The sequence below is a fragment of the Callorhinus ursinus genome, unplaced genomic scaffold (genome assembly GCF_003265705.2).
Source record: "Callorhinus ursinus isolate GAN/ISIS: 27379988/994484 unplaced genomic scaffold, GSC_fseal_2.0 scaffold4, whole genome shotgun sequence".
Classification (NCBI taxonomy): domain Eukaryota; kingdom Metazoa; phylum Chordata; class Mammalia; order Carnivora; family Otariidae; genus Callorhinus; species Callorhinus ursinus.
The window spans coordinates 77,916,341-77,935,636 of NW_027397066.1; the positions used below are offsets into that span (position 1 = coordinate 77,916,341).

The 19,296-nt window shown below is 42.3% G+C and overlaps 2 protein-coding genes across 10 annotated transcripts in view; one reads left to right on the plus strand and one right to left on the minus strand.

Moving 5' to 3' along the window:
• Positions 1-4,306, plus strand: part of BMPR1B (bone morphogenetic protein receptor type 1B) — a 393,326-nt gene extending 389,020 nt beyond the window's left edge. For all 5 annotated transcript variants that reach the window (XM_073891987.1, XM_073891988.1, XM_025873558.2 and 2 more), the window contains 2 exons: positions 1,684-1,814; positions 3,356-4,306. In XM_073891987.1, coding sequence (XP_073748088.1) covers positions 1,684-1,814; positions 3,356-3,481 — 257 coding nt within the window. In that variant the 3' untranslated portion in view covers positions 3,482-4,306. The remainder of the gene's footprint in view (positions 1-1,683; positions 1,815-3,355) is intronic.
• Positions 4,307-10,628: 6,322 nt separating this feature from the next.
• The window catches only part of UNC5C (unc-5 netrin receptor C), a 343,699-nt gene continuing 335,031 nt past the window's right edge, over positions 10,629-19,296 (minus strand). For all 5 annotated transcript variants that reach the window (XM_073891991.1, XM_073891990.1, XM_073891994.1 and 2 more), the window contains 2 exons: positions 18,131-18,309; positions 10,629-17,326 (listed from right to left, as the gene is read on the minus strand). In XM_073891991.1, the coding sequence (XP_073748092.1) occupies positions 17,161-17,326; positions 18,131-18,309 (345 nt within the window). In that variant the 3' untranslated portion in view covers positions 10,629-17,160. The remainder of the gene's footprint in view (positions 17,327-18,130; positions 18,310-19,296) is intronic.

Genomic DNA, 19,296 nt, shown 5'->3' on the forward strand with positions numbered 1-19,296 from the left:
CCTAGCAAGCAAGTTTGTCTTCTCTTTCCAGAAAGGCGAAACACACAAAATTCTGTTCTCCAACACTTCCCTTTATGAAGATGTTGGAAGGTTTGGGTGAAGTAGAGTCTGGATGTAGGTCTTCTAAACTTTGGAAGAAAAAGAGAATTTTTGAGGCTTCAGACACAATTAAATGGCAGCCAGTATGGAAGTTTTGATAGCTTGCTTGCATAATAAGGAGAAAGAAGTAAGGCCTATAGTCATAACTTTATGTGGTTGGCTCTGTGTCTATTGTAGTATAAGCGCCTGCCCACCGTGGCGTATCATTCCAGCCAGGTAATGGCACCAAAGTTAGACACTGAGGAAAATATGAGAGGAGTCAGATAGACATGGTCTTTGAACCATTGTCTTGATAATTAGAAAGGGAGGAAGAACTCAAATGAAGTGAGCATCCCCCCTGCGTTAGGCCCTGTGCTTTTAGTATTTCCTATAGAATTGAAACGCAATGGAAGGAACTATTCACATAGATACATATAATTATGCTGTGTGGGCTCGGTGAGGGACAGAATAAATGGTGAGTGGGAATGGTCTGAGGAAACTTTTGAACCTTCTGGTCCTTTATATGTGGGTTTGAGTTTGCAAGAAAGGGCACAATACAGACTCCAGATTTTTGTGTGAGTAAACCCCAGCAAATTTAATGATGCGTTGGATAAAATCCACCAACTTGGTAGGATCGTCTTGTTCAGATACAAAGCAATGACATTTCTATAATAGATGATTTTAGGAAAGGGAGGAAAGGTGCTCCAGATAGATTGCTCACTCAAGAGTGGCATCCTTTAAGGACAGAGGCTGCTTATAATTATTGTGAGGAGTTAATCAGATAGTGTTGAAAAGAAGATAGAAGTAGCCTACTTTTCTAAAGGACAAAAGGAATAAGGTAGAAAGTAGATATTAGGAAATGAGATGGAATTTGTCATGATAAGGGCCATTTTCCGAAGATGACATAGACTTATATTTCTTAACCCTTCTTTCAATAGTACCAATTTTTTTCTGATAATGTATTTTTTTGTAGAAAGTTTTGTGAAATACAGAAGATTTAAAGAAAAAAACAAAATCAGACAGTTCTTGCACCTAAAAAAGTCATGGTTAATATTTTTAGGTGTGTATAATTTTTAAAAATTTAAATGTGGAAAAATGCATTCTTATGATTAAGCAGAAAGAAAATGTAAATCTCACATTTTGTTCAAGTAGGATACACTGCCAAATTTATGAGATTCATAATCTCATATTGCAGTAATAGAAACAGTCACATATTATGCGGTATGAGTTTGGGATGTGTCTGCCAAATTTGCGTTGAGATTTAATGTAGACTTTTTAAAATTTGGCATACAAGACCCTTTATAAAATTGGAAATAAATTTGAGGTGCTTGTTTTACTTAGCTTTGGGAAATTAGAAAAAAAAAAGTCTTGAAACCCTGTAATAATATGTTTCATTAGGTTTTCTATTTATGTTTTTAATTCGATTAGGTGGCATTTGGGCACATTTTTTTTTTCAAGACTTATTTTGCAGTTTTTTTAGCCTGAACTTGGCTTGAGTACTTGATAGAACTTAGCTTTGAGAACAGTTTGTATGTTAGACTTTTATTTCCACCTCCCATAAGATATTAATAGTAATAATAATTTAAAAACAACCCATATTTTTAGGTATAGTGGAAGAATACCAGCTTCCGTATCATGATCTAGTGCCCAGTGACCCTTCTTACGAGGACATGCGAGAGATTGTTTGCATCAAAAAGCTCCGTCCCTCATTCCCCAACCGGTGGAGTAGTGACGAGGTAAGGCTTGAGGTAACCATGTGGCTATGACCAATTTCTAAACAGACTTTACTCTTTTTGCCCAAATCCCGGATACTCGTTACAGGAATCCTCCTTCTTTGTTTTGATGATGCTGGTGGTGGTGCTTCGCCACAGTCATTGATATGGAGCGAAGTGTCGTGTGTTAAATTATCTGTTTCTTTTTGCCACTTTGAGTTTGCTACTTCTAAAGTATATTGGGTGGGTTAGCCTGTACAATAGGTAACACTACTCCATTTATTTGTGATGTCCTGACATTTGCATAAAGGATGTTCTTTCTCTGTGCGTGTCTTTAAAGCACCTTGAATTTTCTCCACGACAGACCAGCGTTCACCATTCTCTCATCTTGTTGAGAGAAAAGAGAGGCATCTGCAGAATCTAGTTTTCTTACACAGAAGGGATACGAGCCTGTAGTTGAGCTGCCTGACTGCGCCGTGGATCTTTGTTCATAGGGATGATGTGATGCGCTTTGAAGAAATCCATATTCAGCCTGGCTCTCGGGAGGCAGTGATGAAACCTAAACAGGGCCGAAAAAGGGCTGTTCAGAAGGAGGAGATGAGTTGGGGGGGGCCTTGCCTTTCCTGTCTCCTGTTGTCCTCCACATCCTGCCCATCCATCCTCCAAGCTTGCAAACTCACCAACTCCCGGAGCCCTCTGGCAGGTGGGGACATTCAGAGATGAGTTTGAAGCATCCCCGGGATAAAACACAACCCCCCCAAAACCCACCTCATCAAACATATACCAAAGCCAATGCAAACACATGGAAAGAGCACTGTTGATAAGCTAGTTCTTTAATGTTGAATGCGTTTAAAAACAACCTTTGGTTCATTGGTTTTGTGTCTCGTTACTGAAATGCTAAATAATGCATATGTTTTCCAGGGAGCTATGCGGAAAACTTTATGAGATGCTGGAGTTACATTATTTTGAGGGTGGTTATGGGCATTGGTATTACTCAGAATCCCTTCACTGAGGATTTCTAATGAAGTGAAATTGTGCTTTTCCACAGGAAGACCAATAATTGATGTAGCACAGGAGAACACAGGAGAAAATTTTAGCGAGGCTGTGCACAGGTCATTAATCTTGTTAAATGGTACAGTGCAATGCTATTATTGTAGCAGACGGATGTGATTTAGGAATGACCATGTTTGTTTGAATAGTATGGACTTAGATGAAAGATTTAAGCTTATCAAGTGTTATAAACAATGTAGGAGTGTGGAGTGGAATACAGACTCCCTGGGTATTTTTGTATTTGGTTAAGACTGACTTCAAAGACACTCTTTTACAATTGGCAAAACCACCTGCTCGCTGCTGTCATAGGGAAGACACGAAAATCTGTTTTAGTCGTTTAGAATTTGCATGACAAAAGAATTTTTATGGCGTTTTGTCTACATGGTTTGAGGAGTATCTTTGAAAAATATATCCGAACTTCGGAAGCCGTACACTAAAGGCCACATATCGAATGGCAACCTTGTAGATAATACATTTTTCTAGTGTTACCCCTGTCTTCCTTTCCCTCCCTACAGTGTCTAAGGCAGATGGGAAAACTCATGATGGAATGCTGGGCTCACAATCCTGCGTCAAGACTGACAGCCCTGCGTGTTAAGAAAACACTAGCCAAAATGTCAGAGTCCCAGGACATTAAACTCTGATGTGAGGGGAAGAAATAAGCATCTCTGGAGAAAGCCAGTAGCTATTCTTCTGTTTGTGGGCAGAGCAAAAGATGTTCCAGAAGCATCCACAGTATGAGCCTTGAACATCATCCTGCTTCCCAGTGGGTTCAGCCTCACCTCTCAGGGAGCAGCCTGGACAAAGAGAAGTTCCCAGAAACATGTTCTCATCATGTCTGTTTGTAGGAGGGAGAAACCGCTTGGGTAACTGTTCAAGATATATGATGCATGTTGCTTTCTAAGAAAGCCCTGTATTTTGGGATTGCCTTTTTTTCTTTTTCCAAAAGATGCTTTAATTTTGCCAAAATAGAACAAATAATGTAGATGTTTTAAGGTTTATACTGTTACAGATTAAATAACAACAACGAAAGTTCTTCCCGGAAATTCTGCTGGAAGGTAAATTTTAAAATATCTTTTTCCATTAGTGAAATTTTGTTGCCCTCTGCACACCAAAAGACAGTCTGTGGAGTTGGAGAACATAGAATGGAACTCATCTGAAAATCTCCCCGCTTCTGCCTCCTCAGACCACTTTGGCCAGCCCTGCCTTTAGGGGCCGCCGCAGCAATGTGAATGCACCTGGGCACAAATACCACCTGTCTGGGGCCAAGTTTTGGGATTCCTGCGGGTGCCCTTTTGTAGCTTCAGACGATATGGAACAAATGAAGGTTTTCTGTGACTCCATTAGAAGTAGTAAGTGTCGATGTCATTGTTCAGAACCACTTTGTGTTTCTGATTCTTTTAAGGCATTTCTGTCATGGTAAAATCCTTTCCTTTTCATTAAACACAAACAAAGGTTTTTTGTTTTTTTTTTTTATGTGCAGAGAATTGACCCATGCCTGGTTTTGATCTCTCAAATGAAAGGATCAACATGAAATAAAATTGCCATCAGTTGTGTTGAAAACAGGGCTCTTCAAAATAGAGATAATCTGCGCCTGTGTTGTAAGAAAAGTTGTGTCAGTCGGATAGAGGAGGAGGGTGGGGGTGCAAAGGGTCTGTTTCTTACCTGTGCAGAAGAGCCCGTCTCCGAGGCACAAGGGAGAAGGACGCATACCTTATTTTGTATAGATAAAGACGGTTTCTTTCTGTAATTGTCTCTTTTGTGTCTGAGTGAAGGGAAGGAGAGGAAAGTATGTCAGGTTAATTTAACTAATTTTAATTTAAAAATAGAAATAGAACCTCCAGATGGGACAGCAGAAAGAGCTAGTGGACGCCACAGAATATTGTAGCAGCTGTGACTTATTATTCTAAAATAGATCTAGATCGAGCATGGACACCTTACATGATAAGTTCACATCTTAGAGGAGTGCTGACTCAGTTTACTTTATTCCCGTGATGCGCAGTTCACTTTTTAATTTATTTATATATTTTTTTCTTCTCTGTGGCACTTGTGCAAAACATCGCCTCACCTACTCAATTCTGTGAGGTTTTAAACTTCTGAGGAACGTGAGTCAAATCATTGACAGGGCCAATATTCCTTAGCAACAGGAACATAAAGCTCAGAATTGTGTGCACCCCTCTCAACTGTGTTCATTTAATTTCTTTACTTTTCTTTGGTTTTCTTTTGTTTCCTCGAAAATTGTGCAGTGTTCAGTAAAGAATTGGGAAGTACCTCTCCTTGGTCCTTTTAAAAACGACATTCCTTCCAGAATACTCCAGGGGGCGCTGTTTTATAACACATTTTCACCACTTGGTGCCTGAAGGATGGAGGGTTTTTGAAAAAATGACAGCTGCAAGAAAAATGAAAAAAATATTCTCCTCACTTCTGAAGGAGGCTTGCAGCTGGTGACTTGTTCATCCTGAAAGCCTCTCAGAGCACAGAGTGGTTGTGAACCCTGCGTAAGTTTGGGAGAACAGAAGGAGAACTGGTGTTCTCCACTCTTAAGCATTCACTTCCCAGTGCTTCATACTTGCATTTTGTTTATAACAAAGATTTTCTTAACCCTTGAAAAGGAACAAAATTTCTGTGTTTCAAAGATCACAGTTGTTTCTAAATATAATTGTAATCAGAATGCTGCTTGTAGTGATATTAAAATCACCTGAATAGCAATGTAAACAAATGTTCCTTTCCCTTGTGTCAAATTGTATTCTTTGTTATAGCCTAGAAGGAATATGTACCTAGAACTACGTGTGATAATCATCTGAGCCGTGGAGAGAAGCTTCAGTGCCTCTAATTTGATAATCTACAAACAAATGAGTAAACACGGATGCCCGTTAAGTGGGGACACGTTTGTGTTTCTTGGTTTTCCCTCAATTTAAATGAGGTTGGGTTTGCTTACCTCTTAGATAAAAATTTGTGTTCTTTTTGGCAAATTTTTATACATGGATAACTTCAAATCAAAATATTTTGTGGGGAGGCAATGATTTGAAAGTAAACTAGATTTTTAGTGAGGTGTTGGTTCCAATGAAGGATGGGAAGAAATTAAAACATCCAAATTTCTTCTGTATTATTCGTTTAGTTGTTTTGGAAAAATCTAGAGCTTACTTTCTAATTCTCAACCTGATTTACTCACTATGAACATTTAAAAATTATTCTTGAGATATTTAAAAAGATCCATTTAGTTATTAGAGTCTTTCAATGAGATAGGAATTTATTTATGAGTAGAGTTTTCTTTGTGTCTTACCAAAATCTGCCTTACTTAGGGAATACTAAATTGTTCTTAAAGAGACTACCTACTCACTTCCAAATAATCCTGTTTGGTTTTTAAATTTTTAGTAGCTCAGAAGTGAATTTTATTTTATTTTATTTTTTTGTTTTGTCTTTCAATAGAATAAGGGGGAACCTGGAAATTAATATAGTTGATTGCCTCCTTTCAGGACTCTTTCAGAGACTAAGATTTTTCTCCTAATCACTCCCTCCCCTTCAGGGGGAATCTTAAAATATTAGTTGTTAGCTAATATAAGTTTGGTATGCTAAGATGTTCAGGTTTAGAGTTTATGTATGTGTGTATATATTACATAAATATATATGTATATATAAATATTATGCTCAGTTTGGAGTCTGGCACAACTCCATTATGTGGATTAGAGAGTAAAATATTATGGATGATAAAGTACTAAATGAAACATAATATTTATTTATGAAAGCGTGTAGTTGGTTAAGTCACAAGGGACAGTGCTATGAACATTGTGTAGGAGGAGACAGGCCTTTGACTGCCGGAAAGCACCACTCCCAAGTCACTCGTGATCATTCTTTTTATTCTTTAAACATAAAGCTTCTTAGAAAACATGCCACGATTTTATGTACAGGGAATCCTTTGACACATTTCAATCGTTGTAGAGTCAGGTATAGGAAATACTGAATAATGACAGAATTTCATGTTCCTAAGAGTCATGCATACTCATTAGAAGTTACGGTGGTTTACGTTGTTGGTTCTTCTTTGTGAGCAGAAGGGCACTGAAAGAAGCCGAATTTTTAAAACTTGAATAGTTCTGTAGTTATATCTCCTTAGAAAACCCAGTCACACAGCAGTGGGAATGAAAGACGTGGCATCAGAAGTGATTTAATTTAGCAATTATGATTCTTCTTGTTAAACAAAACAAAACACAATGCCATATTTTTGGGAGAAAAGTTGGCAATATATAATGGGTTTTGTTGTCTGTTTCAAAAGAAGATTCATTTGTGTTCTTTTCGGGAACCAGTGCCTTATTGAATTTGTATATACTGTAATTATTCAGGACTAGGGAACAAACAATTGTATTTGTTACAAATTGTATATGGCTTTGTTTTAACATTCCCCGAAATAAAATGGTTTCTTTCTCCCCTTGGAAAGAACATGTCTGTTATCGTATAGTTGTGCCTTTTTTCTGGCTTTGAAAATATCACATTTGGAACAGGCAGGAAGGCAGCCATGAAAGAGAGTGATGCAGGTAAGTTTGTATGTTTGGGGCGGGAGAGCAGGAGAAATGGTCTGATGGCTTCTATTTTCTCTGTAATTAGGAGGCACAGTCGTCTGTTGAGGGTGAGAGGAAAGGTAGGGAAGTCAGTGGTCTGGGAGAAGTGAGGCAGTTTAAAATTGCACTGTGCAAAATTATAGCCCAGATGGTTATGGGCAGCCCCGAGGGCCCAGTTCGCTGATGAGACCGAGTGTGTGGCTTAGTAGCCCAGAGTATGGCCTGTGGATTGCGAGGCACCCTGTGTGGAGCCTCTCTCATCCCCTCAGTTGTGCGACAGTAGGCCTGTGTTCACTTCTCAAAGACCCCATTTCTGTTCCTTGAAGAGGTGGATAATATTAGCATCTGGTGCATGGAGCGCTTCTGAAGATGAAATAATCCACGTGTCGCGCATGAAGTCAGCTCTTGGCCGCTACTGAAGATTAGCTCTCAGTACAAAGTCATAGGGCCACCTTTCTGTGTAGTTTCTGTCAGCTCCCAAAATGTAGGCTTGGAGACCACAACAGATGGATTCATTCAGGGTTGAGGGTTTTCGGACATGTGCAACAATGGATCATGCAGAATGTGGCCTACCGACATCCGGGAGATGGCTGAAGTGGCCCAGAGTCGGGAAGGGATTAAAGTGGAGGCACTTTAAGCTGGTGGGTTGAGGGAGACTAGGTCCCAGCACAGAGAACCCCGCTGGGGTTGAGGTGGCCTGCCTATTAGCAGCGACAGAGAAAGGGACTGTGGCCCGCATCATGCTTCAGGGGGGTGGGCAACAAGGCTAAGGACAGGCGGGAGGGTGTGATCTCAGGAGTGGAGGATTTCGTTAGTGGACAAGATTATTGGTAACAAAAGAGGAACCTAAAAGTCAGGCCTTTGGATCGGTCTTTGTGGATCCTGGAGCTCCCAAGGATGGTAGGCAGTCTAAGAAAAGGAACATGGCGAGGCCAAGCTCTCCACAGCTCTCCAACCACTCTCTGGTTACAAGGGCCACAGGAGAATGGGGGGGGGGTGCAGTCTGTGAGGGCAGAGAGTAGAGACTGGGGCCGGTTGGGCCTGATGGGCCGAAATGCACAGCAGAGGGTTCCACGCAAGGGCAGTGGTCTGGAAGCAACAGAACAGTAGGAGAAAGACCCCAACTTTCCTCCCAACTAGGACGTATGTGGGGTATGGAGGACTGAGGCCATTGCTGTTGCCCTGGGAACAGTGTCCCCTTGGGCAAGAGAAAGCCCTCTGCAAAGGGAGAGGGAAAGTATTAGGGGATTTTTTCCTGGAGTGTGAATCTTGGAAGGCAGCATAGAAAGTTAAGTTTTCAGGAGATCTGTTGGAGCCTGGATCAGGAGAGAGGAAACCCAGACTTGTCTGGGCACGGAGAGTATGTAGGAAGGCTTGCATCGGAGTTCCTGGGGACTCGGGAGTTTTCATGTGATTGGCTGTGTTTAGCCAGTTGTGCTTACGCCAAGAGAATTCATCCCAGCGCTGGGATTCAGATCAACTTGGCTCACGTTCCATGGTTTGCACTTTCTCACTTCTGTGGAAGTACATAGTCTGAGCACCATTTTCTCCCCTGTAAATAGGATAAAAATACCCATCTCAAAGGGCTCTTCGGAGGAACAAATGAGATGAATATGTGAAGTACGGGAAGGCCCCGCTCCAAGCACATAGCAGGTGCTCATCAGTATCGCTTTTCCTTACTGATATTAGCTCACGGGATATAAAGCTAGGGACAGTGAAAAGAAGTCACAGGTTGCTGTGGGCTCACCTCTTCCACCCCCTCGCGGCCCCCTTCTGTATGCTCTGGGCGTTCATAGGACTTAAAGGCAGACGGATAGTGAATCCCAGCTGGGGAGAACAGAGTCTTCTCTTGGCATTGGTCATTTTCTAAGTTATTTTTTCTGGTTACAATGGCGACATACAGATGACCCCACTCTCAGAAGGTCCTGTACCAAGTTGAACATGTCTGTGTGCTGGCATTTGCTACAGCTCTGGGCTCACCTTTCATTTCCTACCTAGTAGTGCAGTTGTTTGCAAATGTCATTTAAAGTCCGATCTCTTAGGGTAGGGCTTCATATTCCTTTTATCCGCAAGCTCCCCAGGGCCTTCTGATGCCACTCTTCTTTTTTTTTTTTTTAAAAGATTTTATTTATTTGAGAGAGCGAGCGAGCACAAGCAGAGTGAGCGGCAGGCAGAGGGAGAAGCAGGCTCCCCACTGAGCAGGGAGCCCGATGCGGGACTCGATCCCGGGACCCCGGGATCATGACCTGAGCTGAAGGCAGACGCTTAACCGTCTGAGCCACCCAGGCGCCCCTTGATGCCACTCTTCTAAGACTCTGGGTCTCCCCATTAACTGCCCATCACTATCACCTGGGGGCATTAAACGCTCTTAACAACCACACCACACCCTGGATCTATAAAATCAGGATCTCTGAGATTGGGAGTCAGGCACTAATAGTTTCTAAAGCTCCTCAGCTGATTCCAGTGTACAGAGAGACTTGAGAGGTACCAATCCTAGAACCTCATCCGGTCCCCAAGGGAGGTTGTGATTACCATCCCTGCAGGATCTAAGAGCTTTTCTGTGCTGCTGAAGAGACACAGGGTGACTCTTCACACAGAAGGAGCATTTTGTTATGAAGAAAAAAGGAGGGGTTCCCTGGGTTGTTCGGTTGGTTAAGTGTCTCTCTTTTTTTTTTTTTTTTTTAAGATTTTGTTTATCTGTCCGGCGCCTGGGTGGCTCAGTTGGTTAAGCGACTGCTTTTGGCTCAGGTCATGATCCTGGAGTCTCAGGATCGAGTCCCACATCAGGCTCCCTGCTCAGCGGGGAGTCTGCTTCTCCCTCTGACCCTTCCCCCTCTCATGTGCGCTCTCTCTCTCTCAAATAAATAAAAAAAATCTTTAAAAAAAATCCTCAACTTCCTTAAAAAAAAAAAAGATTTTGTTTATTTGACAAAGAGAGAGAGAGCATGCGCACCCCCAAGCAGGGGGAGAGGCAGAGGGAAAGGGAGAAGGAGGCTCCCTGCTGAGCAAGAAGCCTGATGCGGGACTCGATCCCAGGACCCCGGGATCATGACCTGAGCCGAAGGCAGACGCTTACCCAACTGAGGCACCCAGGCGCCCCAGTGCCCAACTCTTGATCTCAGGTCTTGATCTCAAGGTTGTGAGTTCAAGCCCCGCATTGAGCTCCACACTGGGCATGGAGCCTACTTAAAAAAAAAAGGTAAGAAGAAACAAAGGAGGTAGCACTCTCTGTTGCTTATAAATATAATTTATTACCTGTTTAAAAATTCTTTCTTACATTTTGTACATGTTGGCTGACAGAAGAAATGCAGGCAATTTACAAACCAAGGGACTGCAGGAAAAAGTGGGGAGAGGCAGCAGGGAGAGAGAAGAGCCACACCCAGAGCAGGCATCCCTCACCTCCACCACACAGCGGCATGGCGGATGGGATGCCCAGAGAGCACTCCTCCACCAGGGATTTTCTAGAAAAGGAATTGCATAGAAGATACAGCAAGAGGGAACTCCACAACAACAAAAGAAGTGTTCTGTATCTAAAAAGCCAAAGTTGTGTTGTCGTGTTTCCAAAAGAAAAATGACAAAGCACAAAATCTCAATCTGACATTTCTGCAGTTGAACTTGTTCCAAAGGGAACAGCAGGTGGATGACACAGGCTCTTCGCCACAGACTGCCGGGGGTTTTTCTCTGACAAACACTGCTTGTCTTCTTTAGAAAGAGCAAAGAGGAAGGTCACCAACTTGCTATAGCTCAACATTCAACTCAGTGAACACATCCAACACTGACCTCCAACACACACACAGTGATGACACTCCCTGCAATTGGGCTAAATGCATTCTTGTCTGAAGGGCGAGGGCTTCTCTACCAATAGCAGGTCTAGGAAAGAGTGAAGAGGAGAACCCAAATCACTCACTGAACTTGTTCTGATTGCTGTCCTCTCTATTCCCCAAGGCCAGGAGGGGTATGCACTTGAACTCCCACCCCTACGATTACAGGCGTCACATGAGACTCTTAAGAATATAGAAAGGCAAAGAAAGGCATTTTCCACTGGCTGTCGATTTCTCGCTCTTCCAAGCTGTTCTAAGACAGGTTTGTTTTAACATGTAGAAGACAGCTTAGGTTGTGATTCCTGGATGTTGCCTCACCATAGTGCCAAGGTTCAGAGGTCAAGGGCTCATCTACTCCTAGGCCACCGCTCAGCAACACCTGCCTACAATTCACATTCTGAACTCCAAAAGTGACGGTTATTCCCCCCTGGGTCAGTGCCATCAGGTTCAACAGCAGCTCTGATGGTGCCAATTCCAACAGATCTTTGGAATTGAAGGATGACACATAGAACTTGAGAATATTTATAAGGGACCCTGAAGTCTGATGACCGTCAGCAATTTACCATTTTGCTGAGGCACAAATCTGAAATGGCAAGTGAAGAGGCTGGTAGGCAGCAAACACTTTGGCTGGTGGGCAAGCTGCCTGTATCTTGGGGCAGCTTCCTTGTTTTCTTCTCAACAACGGGTGGGCCCTAACTCTTGTGATGTTCTGCAGAGATTCCCAACTTGGGATTCCAGAAGAGCTCTTCAATACCAAGAGTCTTAAGTATATAGCCAGCTGGGAAAACGGCATCTTAGAGTTGTGTGGTTTTGTGTACAAGTATGTGTGTAGAGTTCCTATTGGTTTGTCCCGGTGATGCCTCCCTCAACCTTTCTAAGATAGGTCTAGGGGCATATATTACATTTGGTTGAGTTGAGACCATTACTATCCCACCACAAATCAATACAGAGAGGGGACAAGCCTACCGGAAAAGCTGGGAGCCATGAACTCTTTTGAAGACCGTTTTGTTGTTGTTGTTGTTGTTGTTGTTGTTGTTTTAAAGTAGGATTCCTGACAGTGGGGGCAACCCCAGGGCCAATAAGTCTGACGGATCAGGGAGTATATTGTCAGACCTAGTTTGTAGAGAAAACCTACCTAGTGACCTACAATGCCATCTCCCTGCTTTTCAAAAATAGCAGGTTTCAGGCATGAATTTTGGAAACTTAGGACTCCATTTGGCTAACTTGACCTGTATGGACACAGCTTTAACTTAACATTGGTTGCAATGCATTTATTTCCCTTATGCCTTATTCCATTAAAAAAAAAAATCATTACGGATACAAGGGAAATCTCTCAGAAGTGATTATTACAGCCAGAGATTATACAAATAGATTTCTTAACGTAGAGAAACAGCACTTCATTGCACAGAGACGAAGTTCTAAGGACTTTAGTCAACATTAGCTCGGTAAGGTTAAAAAAAACCCCACAAAAACAAAAAAACCCAAAGTGTAATAGTTGGTCCTATGAGGCACTCGGAAGGTAAAAAAATGTTTTATTACCTTGAGATAATCAATAATAAAAATATTTTTCCTTATCGGATCTATAAAATCTAATGCTCATTGACCACTATCATCTTTACAAATAATTGGCTTTAAGCAACAACATTCTGATTCACAAAAGCTCCTCTATTCTCAAAGAAGATGGATAAAACCCAGTTTCATTTCAGCTGTTTCCATGGTCATCTTTCCCTCATTGGCCTTGGATTGGTACTGAGGTCTCCATGTGAAACAGATAACTTGTCCAGAGCAACTGCTCAGCAAAAGCTAAAGCTCACATTCAACTTGAAGACTGAAAATTCAACATGTAAACTTCTTCTACTTTCTTTACACTCTCTTGCGGGTCTTCATATAGTTTTTATTTGCTTGGCCCCATGGGGGCAGACCTTATACTGGCAAAGGCTTGTGAATTCGGGGAAGTTAGTGATCACCTTCCGGGCCCCCTTCCTCACACGCTGACGACAGAAGCAGACCAAAGGCATAGCCACTGTGGTCCTGACAGTGATAGACATGGGGAGACATAAGATGAGAGCCTCATTTGCTCCTCTCCAGAAGCAGAAAGCCTTGATTCCACTGTTTGAATGCTTACTTTGAAGATACCTAACTTGTAGGAGAACTATCTTTTAAAAAAAATTACAGAATGTCTAATTTCCAGAGTGTCCTAAACTCAGACTCCATGACTTCTTCCTAAAGAATGGCTCTACTGGTTGGGAGTTGAGAGAGTAAAATACCTGAAATAATTGTACATATGAAAATGGAGAATGGTTTATCCAGTTTCATTTGCTACCTCACCCAAAATCTTGCCCTGCCTTCCTGGAAGAGCTTGTATTACTCATGTGAGGATGGGGATTTTTCCTTCTAGGGGACGTGAGTGTCCACGTTGGTGTCCACACAGTTTGTGAAAAGGCTGTTAGCTGTTACATGTCTGTCATTACCATGTGTCCAGTTAGCAATTCTGAATCCAATTTCTATTCCTTCCAGATCACTCTAAGGAAAGCTGAATGAATGTGGTGAGAAGAAGACGAAAATACAATGAAATCTCGGCCTTTAGACGGCCAAACTCAGAAGAAAGGAAGCTTATTTCTAGTTCTGCATTAGTAATCACAATTGTTGCTTCCCTAGACACAGTTCTCTCATTTGCATATATAAAACATTTTGAAGTGGATGCTGCTTACGTTTCCAAAAATAAGTATTAGAGAACTAAAAGTAAGGAGATTTAAAACATAAAAGGCCCAGTCAAAAATGTCAATGTCCAAAATGACAACTCTTCAGAAACCGTTTTATACAGATATTTATGTATTTCTATCATTTCTATTACCAAAAACCAACTTGAGACCTATTGTGGGAGAAGGAGTTGATGACATACTAACCTCGATGTAATTTTGGTGTGGGTAATTTAAGTAAAAGAGTGTTACAATAAGAAAACTATATATTTGAAGTGAAAATTTACCCACAGCTATCTGTCATAAAGGTTCTGTTGACTTTAGCTCTTAATTCCCTTTGCCAAACAACTTTTAGTGAATTTTTGTTAAACTCAGGGTAGATTGTGTTGTGCACCACTAGATGGCACCATGCACAAATGATAGGTGGGTTCCCCCCCCCCCCCCCCCCCCCCCCCCCGCCCCCATCCAAAGGAAGTAAGCGCGTCCTTCCCCATAAGCTATGTAGAAGCCCTAGGAATCAGAGGCGGAACATGTCACATAGAATGATGAAGTGGCTCTCTATGAAATGAGCTGTTGAGTCTGGACCTTCTAAGTTTGAGAGCAATCTAACAGCTATTATTTTACTCCAAAGGAGAAGGAAATCAGAATTCGTAGTGAAAATTATTTGACATAAGTGGTGTGTTGTACGTAAGGGAGTTGCCATTCACTCGATGGGGAACATAACAGGTTCTATGACAGATGAGTACCTCACTTAGATGGAATCAACCACTCTTCCCTTTTCACGAGGCATGGAAGTTCCTTTGAGCATCCTTCAGATGTCTAATTCTTGATTTCCATAGATGACAGCTCCCAAACCAGGAAGGACGAGAAATCTTGAGAAGTTATTTCAAATGGAAGTAATGGACCATAGCTCTCTTTCTTCCTCTTCCTTTTAAAAAAATATCTATTTAAAAATCTTTTTATGTAGAATACAGTGTTATTATCTTTTGGTCAAATATGCATTGGTACACACCTTATCCACTGAACTTGTTTATTACTACAAACTCTTCCTTTCACATTAGCATAACATAGATTTATGTATGGTGCAGGGGGTGGCCTGAGAGAGATAGGTTCTAGAATATATGCCTAAAACAGAAGATAAGAAACAAAAGGAGTGAGAGAAGAGGCTCTATACCAGAGAATCAGTAGTTCCTCAGTGAGGAGGATGGAGGAGTCCTGGGAATATCAAGAAGTCACCAAAATAGAAGAGGAACTACATGTGTAAAGAAGGAGGGAAATATATAGAATGATTTCTCATTCAACTCCAGTCAGCAACCCGTACACCTCCAGCGCAAAAGTCAACCACGGCCATGTTTCAAAGGCTCTGATTCATCCACGTGGGTGCTTGTTGTTCAATCGTTGTTTGGCTACTGGCTGCTGACCTTTGATCTCCCACCTGCTGAATGAATTGAGTCCCTGGGTTAAAACAAAGAGCCTATGACAGTTCTAAGGGAATACCATAGTCTACACAAAGTCATCTTTGGACTACTTCTCAGTTAATTTTTTTTAATTTAAAAAAGTCTGATTAAGACAATAATAGAACATAATTTGCAATCGGTCAGGAAGGCAAGTGGCCCCAAGAGAGGAAAGAAAATGATAATAAAGGGATGCTGTCTCTTGGCAAGCAGCCCAGAGACAAGGCTTAAAAGCGTGACAAATAGGCTACAGGTTAGAATCTTCCTCTTCCAAGCTGGAACTATTTGGAAGGCATACAGTAGCCTGGGCAAGAGACTAGCTGACTCTTTAAAGGATCCAGCTCAGAGTCCACGGTGGTCCTCGGACTGATGAAGGAGACTGGAGACATCATAGTAGGAGTCCAGCATTTTAGAACCTTGAGTAGACCTACTACTTCTACCCCTTCATTTGACATGTGAGGGAACTGAGGTCCAGTGAAGTTAAATGACTCTCCCAGGGGAACACAGCTAGACAATGATACACCCAGAATGAGAACCGGGTTTCCAGTTGCCAGCTCAGAGGCTCTTCCTCCAGGCACACAGCCTCTCCAGTAGACAGAGTACCCGGGGTGAGGGGGGGTGTCAGGGTTGCGGTCACAGAACCACAATGTTCAGTGAACTTCAGTTGAGAACGCTTCTCACAATAAGCCTTGGAGGAGAAAGACCTTGCCTGAGCCAGCTGAAAAAAGAGACTGACAAAGCCAGTAAGCATTGACTACGTTTCTGGGGTAGAAGGATGCAAGAAAGATAAAAGGTCAAGGAAGCAAAGCCTGTTTAATTAAACTGGTGACCACGCCCACCTAATCCCGTCAGAAGGTGAGGCAGGTCTAGTCAATACCTAAATACTAACAGTACTGCTAACAAAAACAGAAGTTAAAAGAAAACCCTTTTACTAGAATACTTGTAAATATCATCAATAATAGTAATAGTGATAATAATAATAACTTTTTTTTATAAAAAAAAAACCCAAAACACTTCAAACTGCATCTTACAAACACACACGTGGTGAAGAAACGCTTGTTTGTGTGGCTGAACATGAATCACGGTCTTCCCTGCAATGCTACAGCTTTATTCCCAGAGGGTGACCAGACGGGTACCCTCAAGGAATAAGGAGTCTTAGTTATTTCTCTTTTATACTTAGATTCTCCACTTCCCTGATACAAACAGTAACACTGGTTCTACAAGTTCTAGAAATAGAACACCGATGGGGAGGATTATCTGAGACACTTGATGCACACAGTTTGTAGCAAAAGTCTGTGATTTCTCTGTAAATTACTAATCTGAAATAGACACAACAAACCGTCCACAGCTTTAACTTCAAATGATTTAAACAAAAATAGAACGAGCCATGGACAGTGTCTGCATCCCTGTCCAATCTGATGTAAACAACGTTTGTAGAAATTGGGTTTGTTAAGAAAGTTTATCCATATACCTGGATAGCAATAAAAAGCGTTTCCTAGGAAACTGTAAGATCCTGTACCACACAGCATACAGCCCAACTAAGAGGAAAATTAGGTCGGTCTCTAAATTCAAGGTACAAATTTACACAATTGTCCTTAAGTCCTGTGATGATATCCACGTGCAGTGGGCATGTCTGTCAGCAGCTGCGTCTGCTTGCCTTCTCTCTCCCGCTTGTAGTCTTGCCTGTGAAACTCATCGGTCATGGTCTACTCTGGATTTCCTTCTCCACGGCGATGCCCTGGATGGCCACAGACCCCCAGTGCCTTCCCGTCCTTCACTTCCAGTCCCGCCATGGGTCAATACTGCCCTTCTGCTGCTAAAGACACTACGGTTTCATGCCTTCCCATTTCTTCCAGGACAGCCGCCAGCATGCTCAAGTTGCCGTCTGGGAAGTTCTGTGCTTCCCAGAGATCCAGGATTACGCCAGTCGGACTGGATTTGGTGGCAAAGTAATTCAAGTACCTGCAATTGGGAATGGGAAAGTGTGCTGAATGGTGAGATATACAGATCTGTTTTCTCTGCAGTTGGTACTCACCCCTTCTGTCTCTCCATTTATCTTTTAAGTCTCCGGGTCCCACTGGAGAAGCTGCGGTTTACAGTGAGCCATCCTAAATAACTAGCACACACTTAATTAGATCAGCCCCAGACAGGAGACGCGATGTTTAACTTTGTTAACCTCAACTCTGAGTAAGATAATTTAAGAGACGAGATGTCTATGGGTCATATCCTAAACAGGAAATCAAGACACTTATGTTTTCTTTCCAGCCCATGCTCTGATCATCTTTGACAGGTCATGCCATGTTTTGTGCTTGATAGTGATGGCAGCATTCCACAAAGAGGAGGCTCTTGAGGTCTCTTTATAACTCAATGTCAAGGCAGTGATTAGCATGTTAATTAAGCATCCAGGGGTAGGTCCTGCTCAACAGGAGATGAGGAAAGACAATTACTTTAAGTGAAGGGACATATTATTTACGGGGATTTAGCCCATCAGCTTTGCAAAGTGGATCACAAAACTCGATACTTAGCTTGTCAGAGAAGCCCCCCGAATATCTCTTAACGATGCGCTTGCAAGACTATGGTGTAAGATACAAAAAAGAAGCTTCACACAGGTTTGCAGAATGAAAAGTAAATGGATGGATAGGAAAACCAAACGAAACAAAAACAAAAACAACTCAGAAAAACCAAACGCTGCCCTAAGTCTAACAGTTACCAGCCGCAGAGCTCTAAGTCTAACAGAAACCAGTCCTGAAGCCTGGCCACACCCACCTGTCCAGGTTCAGCTTATGGGCCAGCATCCTCCAGTCATGCCCTCTGGTCTGTGGGGCGTCCAGGCTGCTACAGAGCTTCTGCCGGATAGGGGGAGGGATGCTGAAAGCACTGGGGCCCGTCATGGTGGTGATGGTGTTCGCCGGGTCCAGCAGAGGCAGATCGATGCCAGTGGGTTCCTGTAAGTTCAGGCACAGGAACAACACAGCATTATTTCCAAAGACAAAAGCAAGCTCTGTTGAACCAATCGACATAATGCCTTGCTTTGAACAGTTAGAAGAGAATGAGTGCTATTCTTCTTCTTGGTAAGAATGGCTTCTTCCCGGCCGAAAGCTGTGACCTGGCTGAGAAGAAGAGGGATGTGCTGGGCTGACTTTGCACAGCCTTGGATGTATAGGTTTCCACTATGGACTGGGCTGGGCGAGTTGGGACCTCTGGTGTGATACAGTAACGGCTTTTCTCTCATCCTTTTCAGGATGAAGGAGGAGAGAGGACTATCCATACTCCTAAAGGGTTAGATTTCAAGAGAGGAGAAATGTTCAAAAGGGCAGTTCTTTGAGAATGAACAGATCTGAGATTAGAAGGCAGAGCTTCTAGAGACTGTGTGACCCTGAGGGGAATGCCCTGGGCAAATGCCCAAGTCAATTCTCTCTCTCTAACGTCTGCAGAAGAAGAGTTGGTTCCGCGTTTGTCGAATGAAATGGAACACAGCCCACCTCCAAATGATATCAAATTAAGACTAATTTTTTAAAGAAAATGGCGAACACAGTGGATTGCCTTAGGGCAAGCGCTAATGGCATCCTCCAATTGCTGTACACCCTTATTTTTGTTAAATCTAATTTTAGGAGAGAAAACCATAAAATGGCTCTTAAAATAGTTTCAGCTCATAAAACAGCACAAATGTGAAATCTGAATTTCATCTGCAGGAGAAACTCTAATCATTTTCTGATCACTTCTGCTGGTTGGAAAAGCAAAAGCAAATGTTGCCTGAGAACTATTAAAGCAATAAAAGAAAATCTACTTAATCTACTTTAAATGTCATCTCTCTCTCTCTCTCTCTTTAAAGCAGGTAACTTCTTGGTGTACATAATTAGTTGCTGCGGGATAAATTAGCCACGTGTAGTTTGAGTCATCATGAAGTCTCTGGTCCCGTGCAGCGTGCTCAG